The following is an 8,481-nucleotide window of genomic DNA, read 5'->3' on the forward strand; positions in this document are numbered from 1 at the left end:
TGTGTATGTAAATGTATATGTATGTATGTCAGTATGTGTATGTGTGTATGTCTGTCTGTCTGTGTGTATGTCTGTGTCTGTATGTATGTATGTATCTGTATGTATGTGTACGTATGTAAGTCAGTATGTATGTCTGTGTGTGTGTGTGTGTGTGTGTGTGTGTGTATGTATGTATGTATGTCAGTATGTATGTCTCTGTGTGTGTATGTTTGTATGTCAGTATGTGTATGTATATGTCTGTCTGTATATATTTCAGTATGTATGTCTTTTAGTATGTATGTATGTCAGTATGTATGTGGGTGTGTATGTATGTCCTTATGCGTGTGTGTGTCTGTATGTATGTTAGTATGTGTCTGTGTGTCACTATGTATGTCTGTGTGTCTGTATATGTCAGTTTCAGTATGTGTGTATGTCTGTTTTAGTATGTGTGTCTGTTAGTATGTATGTGTGTGTGTCAGTATGTGTGTATCTTTGTGTGTGTGTGTGTGTGTGTGTGTGTATCTGTGTCCTTTTTGTATCAGTACGTGTGTTTGTGTCGGGTTCCATAATTCGAAGTTGATCTTTAAGCATTGAAAAATGAATCTTAACAACAAAATAAATGTTCAGATTCCTTCCTAATTCAGTGCTTTCCTCTGGGGAGGTCTAATGCGTGCATAGCGTGTACCGCGCATGCGCATTAGAGCCTGCTTGTCGCTAGATGTTGGAGGAGGTGGAGGCAGAACCGCAACCCAGCGCCAATGGCTCTAAGTAAATAAGCAAATAAAGGGGGGGTGCAAAGAAGGCAGAGGGAGCTATACTGCCCGGAATACAACTTTGTATTGCTGGCACTTATGGTATCCCTTTAATTTATGTTTTTGCTGATCTCATAATTGTAACTTAGGTAAGTGCATTGCAAAATCTGGGATCAAAATGGACAAGCCGAAAAAAATATAGTGAAGTTGGATACATTTTCCAAATAGTTATTTTGTTCCATACTTTGCAATTCTATTTTCGGTTTATCACACCTTGCTGTCCAGTGTGAATGCAAAACAATATGTACTCACTTTCAAAATATAACACAGATAAAGACACAAAAAGGTTTTATTTAGTTCAGTTTTGTTTTATACATAAGAGGAAAAATAATAAAAACATAGACATATAAACATATTACTGAAAGTTAACACTACAGTCACCAAAACAACTTAATGGAGCAGTTTTTGTGTATAGATCATGCCCCTATAGTCTCATTGCTCACTTCTCTGTCATTTAGGAGTTAAATCACTTTATTTAGGAAGCCCTAGCCACACCTCTGTGCATGTGAGTTACAAAGCCTTCCTAAACATTTCCTGTGAAGAGTCATCTAATGTTTACACTTCCATTATTGCAAATTAATACAAAAACTGTTTCAATAAGCTAAAGTTGTTTTGGTAACTATAGTGTCCCCTTTAAGCAATTTGGCTTAAATTTATTCAAAGTTCAACGCCTTGCGCCACAGAGTTCAAAACGTTTTTACACTCTATTGACTGTGAACCATAATGCAGATGGTTTATTAATACCTTTTACATGTTTATAAAACCTTTTTTCCCCCTCAAAATATTTATGCTGTAAATCTATTTATGTTAGAAAGAATTTTAGGCTAAATCCATTGTTTTTTTGGCAAATGTGCCTGCCACTTTAATGTTTCAGTTTTATAAAATGTTTACTTTTGTGCAATAATAATAATAATAATAATAATAATAATAATGTGGGTAACGTTTTCATAACGAACCTTTTTTCGTTTTAATTTATTTTTCTGACAAATACAGAATGATTCACATAGCAGATGTTGTTTAAGTGCATGCATGTGATGTATGTAGTATTTATTATATAAAAGGGTTCATTTTAAAAAAAAGTTTAAAAAATCCTTTTAGTTCCCATGGTTCATCATTTTCTTTTATCTCTATGTCATACGAAGTGCTTTTTATAAAATAGTTTATTTGTATACAGACAGAGTTACCATTTCAGCCAGTTTGAAAGTATTGTATGAAACACATCTTTAACGATGTTAAGAGTTACGTAATCAACTTTCAAGAAAGCAAGTGAAAGAGAGAAAAATATGGACAAAAAAACATAAAACATAATAAACATAAAACATAAAACATAATAGAAAAAAAACTGCCTTGGGAGCGGAGGGGGGCAGGGGTGAGGTCAGAAAAGTATCCGTAGTCCTTTTAAAAAATATTTTATTTCGGAAGAAAAAGTCATCTCATTGTTATGTGTTTGATGTGTGACGGATCTTGTGATGATGAGTGATTGAGATCTTGAATGATGCGTTATCGTCGTGCATGACGGACAGCAGGAAACTAATGACCGTATCGAAATCCCTGAAAACTGCAATTTAAGCTGCTTACCCTGGTTTCTTGTGATTAGTTTAAAACTATACCTGGCTAACTCAATAAATGAATAGATTTAGCCATCAGTTGATTATACATTTACAAGTTAAACATAAGGCAGAATATAGCTTTACTCCCTTAACACCACATTTTTGTGAATAGAAAAGCAGATTGCAAAACACAAGCTAGACGATCCGATTTGTAAAAAATCTATAGATCAACTATTGTCAAAGTTTGGCTATTTTGCAATTTGGTTTTCGACTTTGGCACTTTGATTGTCAAATCCCCAACATAGATAGAATGTGATTTTTTGTTTTTTCTTATTTCGACAGAAACATCTTGGCTGTGGATGAAGGCAAACTTCCGCTGCTTTGCATTGAACGTTTAAACAGGGAAAGCCGGTGGGAATTTTTTGGGAATCACAAAAGACCTTGGACGCACCTCGTTATCCCCCATCCACTTTCACACTTTGCCATCTGCACAAGCTGCTGGGTAACAACAAGAGATTAGCACTAAACACTCTGAGTCCAAATGTTGAAGTTGGTATTTGAATTAGAGTCAAAAACTCCTTAAAGAAAACTGCTCTAAAAAAAAAAATAACAAGGATAACTGTTATCGCTTGGCGTTTTAATTTATACGGAGATATAGATATATTCATCCAAACATGTTTAGCCGATTTTACAATCTTTTAATGAAATAGGACGGTGGAAACGAGTGATCCATTCATAGTGTTACCATTAAAAAATATTGCAAACGTTTGCGGTTGACCGAGTGGTGGGCGCTGCATTTATAATCGCATAATAACGCAGTTTTAAAGGGGAAAGGTTACTTCTCGCGATTTTCATAGTATGTTTATTTATTCTTACATTCAAGAAAAATATATCTGTGAGGTGTAAAAATAACAATGAATGTGAATCCACACCTCCTGATCCTGCCACTGGGCGCCTTCATCTTGTCTCCCTGTCCGTCATTGTTACAATTAATGTGCTTTGCAGTCACCATAGAGAGCATGTAGAGAGGAGAGGAAGTGGAATGATTGGGTGTTATGTATAAAAAGTGTCGGCTCTGAAAATGGTGCAAATATGGAAAAGTAATGGTGACTGCCACACTTTTAGTATTTTAGACCTCCTCTCTGAACAAGACATTTTTCTATATAAATATAAATATTTTCTATATAAATATGTGCCGCTTTTGCCTTTTATTTCTATTTGGTTCTGCGTTTGGGTATTAGTTAAATCCTGATAGGATGTTCCTATGACACGTACCACCTACCTAGAGCTTGTTACAGACCACGTAAACCCTTTCATGGTAATAGTGCTGATGACAGTGGCCTCTTGCAGCAGGATAACGCACCCTGCCACACTGCAAAAATTGCTCAGGAATGGTTTGAGGAACATGACAAAGAATGCAAGGCGTTACCTTCACCTCCAATTTCCCCAGAATGCAATCCGATTGAGCATCTGTGAGATGTGCTGGAACAACAAATCCGATCCATGGATGTCCCACCTCGCAACTTGCAGGACTTAAACGATCTGCTGCTAATGTGTTGGTGCCAGGTATTACAGGACACCTTAGGTGGTCTTGTGGAGTCCATGCCTCGATGCATCAAAGCTGGTTTGGCAGCAGGAAGGGGACCTACATGATATTAGGAAGGTGGTTTTAATGTTTATGGCTGATTAGTGTATATATATTGCATGTTCCATCTGCACTGAGATCTGGGAGTCTAATGCACAAACATTTGAACAGAGCACAAGGTAACAGCAAACGCAAAATACCCTTTAAGACATTACTTAAGGTTACTCATAATACCTACTGTAGGTAATAAATATGGGGACTCAGTTCCACTATATGGCCATATTGTGTGGGGCCCACCACTACATTGCCGTACCCAATACACTTATTTAACATGGGAGAGAAACTGCAATACCAACTGTTAAAAGTCTCCTCTTGTGAGGAGACTCTATGGAAGGGGTTTAAGCAGAGGGTGTTGCAGTTAGCATTTTGTCTCCGATGTTGGAATTAGTGTAGGACCCACCGATATTGGAGTACTGTGACGTAATTAGTGTAGGACCGACCAATATTGGGGTATTGTGAGATAATTAGTGTAGGACCCACCGATATTGGAGTACTGTGACGTAATTAGTGTAGGACCCACCGATATTGGGGTACTGTGATGTAATTAGTGTAGGACCCACCGATATTGGGGTACTGTGACGTAATTAGTGTAGGACCCACCGATATTGGGGCACTGTGACGTAATTAGTGTAGGACCCACCGATATTGGGGTACTGTAACGTAATTCGTGTAGGACCCACCGATATTGGGGCACTGTGACGTAATTAGTGTAGGACCCACCAATATTGGGGTACTGTGACGTAATTAGTGTAGGACCCACCAATATTGGGGTACTGTGAAGTAGTGGTGGGCTTAACACAATATGACCGTATGGTGGAACTGAATCTCCATATTAGTTGCTGAGAAAGGTGATTGTAAGTAGCCTTATAAAATATAAAACTGTATTTTTATTTGTGCGCTGTTCCTTATTCTGTATTATACCTATGTCTTGGTATGTTCTTAGCATGTTATATGTCACAAAGTATGTTATATATGTATATCTTGACATATTCTTAGCAAGTTATATATTAGTATGTAATTAGCATGTTATATGTATATTAGCATGTATATTAGCATGTTGCATGTATATTAGCATGTTACATGTATATTAGCATGTTATATATTAGTATCTAATTTGCATGTTATATGCATATTAACATGTTATTAGCATGTTATATATTAGTATGTAATTAGCATGGTATATGTGTATTAGCATGTTACATGTATATTAGCATGTTATTAGCATGTTATATGTATATTAGCATGTTATTAGCATGGTATATGTATATTAGCATGTTATATATTAGTATGTAATTAGCATGTTATATGTATATTAGCATGTAGTTGGCATGGTATATGTATATTAGCATGTTATTATCATGTTATATGTATATTAGCATGTTATTAGCATGTTTTATGTATATTAGTATGTTATTAGCATGTTATATGTATATCAGCATGTTATATATTAGTATGTAATTAGCATGTTATATGTATATTATCATGTTATATGTATATTAGCATGCTAATGTATATTAGTATGTTATTAGCATGTAATTATTATGTTATATGTATATTAGTATGTTATTAGCATGTAATTAGCATGCTATATGTATATTAGTTTGTTATTAGCATGTAATTAGCGTGTCATATGAATATTAGTATGTATATTAGCATGTTATATGAATATTAGTATGTATATTAGCATGTTATATGTATATTAGTATGTAGTTAACATGTTATATGTATATTATCATGTTATTATCATGTTATATGTATATTATCATGTTATTAGCATGTTTATGTATATTAGTATGTTATTAGCATGTTATATGAATATTAGCATGTTATATATTAGTATGTAATTAGCATGGTATATGTATATTAGCATGTTATTAGCATGTTATATGTATATTAGTATGTTATTAGCATGTAATTATCATGTTATATGTATATTAGTATGTTATTAGCATGTGATTAGCATGTTATATGTCTATTAGCATGTTATTAGCATGTTATATGTATATTAGTATGTTATTAGCATGTGATTAGCATGTTATATGTCTATTAGCATGTTATTAGCATGTTATATGTATATTAGTATGTTATTAGCATGTGATTAGCATGTTATATGTATATTAGCATGTTATTAGCATGTTATATGTATATTAGTATGTTATTAGCATGTCATTAGCATGTTATATGTATATTAGTATGTTATTAGCATGTTATATGTGTATTAGTATGTTATTAGCATGTTCTATGTATATTAGTATGTAATTAGCATGTCAATAACATGTTATATGTTATTAGTATGTTTCTAGCATGTTATATGTCTGTTAGAGCAGCCGCCCCTCCCCCAGTCAGTCAGTCAGTGGGTTAAAGGGGCGGTTCTTGTTGTGGGAGGAGTTTTAAGAAAGCCCCGCCCACCCAGTGAGAGTGTCTGGTGACGTCACGCTCGGTCAGCTGCTGAATGTTTACAGCGCGAGGACAACCGGAACCGAGCACCGAGAACCGGAAAGAGACACCGGGATACACACAGCGAGCGGACAGCGGGAGGTGAGATCCGACCGGTGTTCTATCAAAAAGACATACCCCGTAAAAAAGACATACCCCTCGTCACTTCCGGTGACGCGGCCGCACCGGAAGTGACGTTCGGAGGGGGTGTGCGCCGCCGCGCAAGCGCACAACGACTGGGTAGGTGATTTTAGAGCAAGAAGGGGACATTAAGCCCACAGTGCGCACGCGCCTCATAGTACTCCCGTCGGAGGGTCATCGCGCGTGCGCACTGCTGGGCAGAGAGCGCTTCACACACCGCGCGTGCGCAGTTGAGGGGTAGGTAATTTTTATGGCCATTTCGCCTGTGAAATCTCCATACCCCTATACTGCGCGTGCGCGGACCCAATAGACCGCGCGTGCGCAATGTGGGGTAGGGAAATTTCACAGGAGAAATGGCCATAAAATTTACCTACCCCTCAACTGCGCACGCGCGGACTCACATCATCAGCTCCAAACTTATCTGGACACAGGTCAGTCTTTCCCTGCTCCCAACACCCTCAGCCATCCGAGGGGAGGGTACAGTATATTGGGGGGGGGTGTCTGCGCAGTATATTGGGGGGGGGTGTCTGCGCAGTATATTGGGGGGGGTCTGCGCAGTATATTGGGGGGTGTCTGCGCAGTATATTGGGGGGGGTCTGCGCAGTATATTGGGGGGGGTGTCTGCGCAGTATATTGGGGGGGGGTGTCTGCGCAGTATATTGGGGGGGGGTGTCTGCGCAGTATATTGGGGGGGGTCTGCGCAGTATATTGGGGGGGGTCTGCGCAGTATATTGGGGGGGGTGTCTGCGCAGTATATTGGGGGGTCTGCGCAGTATATTGGGGGGGGTCTGCGCAGTATATTGGGGGGGGTGTCTGCGCAGTATATGGGGGGGTGTTTGCGCAGTATATTGGGGGGGGTCTGCGCAGTATATTGGGGGGGGTCTGCGCAGTATATTGGGGGGTCTGCGCAGTATATTGGGGGGGGTCTGCGCAGTATATTGGGGGGGGTGTCTGCGCAGTATATGGGGGGGGTGTTTGCGCAGTATATTGGGGGGGGTCTGCGCAGTATATTGGGGGGGTCTGCGCAGTATATTGGGGGGGTCTGCGCAGTATATTGGGGGGGGTCTGCGCAGTATATTGGGGGGGGTGTCTGCGCAGTATATGGGGGGGGGTGTTTGCGCAGTATATTGGGGGGGGTGTCTGCGCAGTATATTGGGGGGGGTCTGCGCAGTATATTGGGGGGGGTCTGCGCAGTATATTGGGGGGGTGTCTGCGCAGTATATGGGGGGGTGTTTGCGCAGTATATTGGGGGGGGTCTGCGCAGTATATTGGGGGGGGTCTGCGCAGTATATTGGGGGGTCTGCGCAGTATATTGGGGGGGGTCTGCGCAGTATATTGGGGGGGGTCTGCGCAGTATATTGGGGCGGCTGCACAGTATATTGGGGTGGCCTGTGTGTTAGATGTGGGGGACAGTGTGTTAGATGGAGGGGCTGTTCGTTACATGTGGGGGGGTAGTGTATTATATTTGTGGGCTGTGCGTTAGATGTGTACAACCCTAGTTTCACAGAAAAATATTTATTTCCTAGGTATCATATGCCATGGCATGCTTTTTGCTACGAAACCGCAGCCATCTAGTCACTCGCCAGAGAAGGATGAGAAACTGCACCCCAGCGAGAGGGACTGCCTCACATCAGCAACCAAATCCGTCGGTCACCGAATTCAGTAATCTCCGTCTCTTTGTCCATTCTGTATGTATGGTACTCCCAATTCTTATATTTAATCCGGTGTGTCTCCCACAATCTGCGTGCACTGTGTCTGTTATGCCAGTCACTCTAACCTGTTTATTTCTTTTTGTGTGTGTCACAGCTCTGACAAGCATGTTCTCCTATGGGACACGAAGTACATGAAGAGGAATGAAGAAGCACATGTTTGATGGTCGTCTCCAGGGTGGAGAATTTAATTTATAAGTAATGAAGTG

At 39.7% G+C, this 8,481-nt stretch overlaps 1 protein-coding gene across 1 annotated transcript in view; it reads left to right on the top strand.

Moving 5' to 3' along the window:
• The first annotated feature begins 6,400 nt into the window (after nt 1-6,400).
• The window catches only part of PCMTD2 (protein-L-isoaspartate (D-aspartate) O-methyltransferase domain containing 2), a 39,977-nt gene continuing 37,896 nt past the window's right edge, over nt 6,401-8,481 (top strand). The window contains exon 1 of the mRNA XM_063459668.1: nt 6,401-6,524. Within this exon, the coding sequence (XP_063315738.1) occupies nt 6,439-6,524 (86 nt within the window). The 5' untranslated portion in view covers nt 6,401-6,438. The remainder of the gene's footprint in view (nt 6,525-8,481) is intronic.

Source organism: Pelobates fuscus, chromosome 6 (genome assembly GCF_036172605.1).
Source record: "Pelobates fuscus isolate aPelFus1 chromosome 6, aPelFus1.pri, whole genome shotgun sequence".
NCBI lineage: Eukaryota > Metazoa > Chordata > Amphibia > Anura > Pelobatidae > Pelobates > Pelobates fuscus.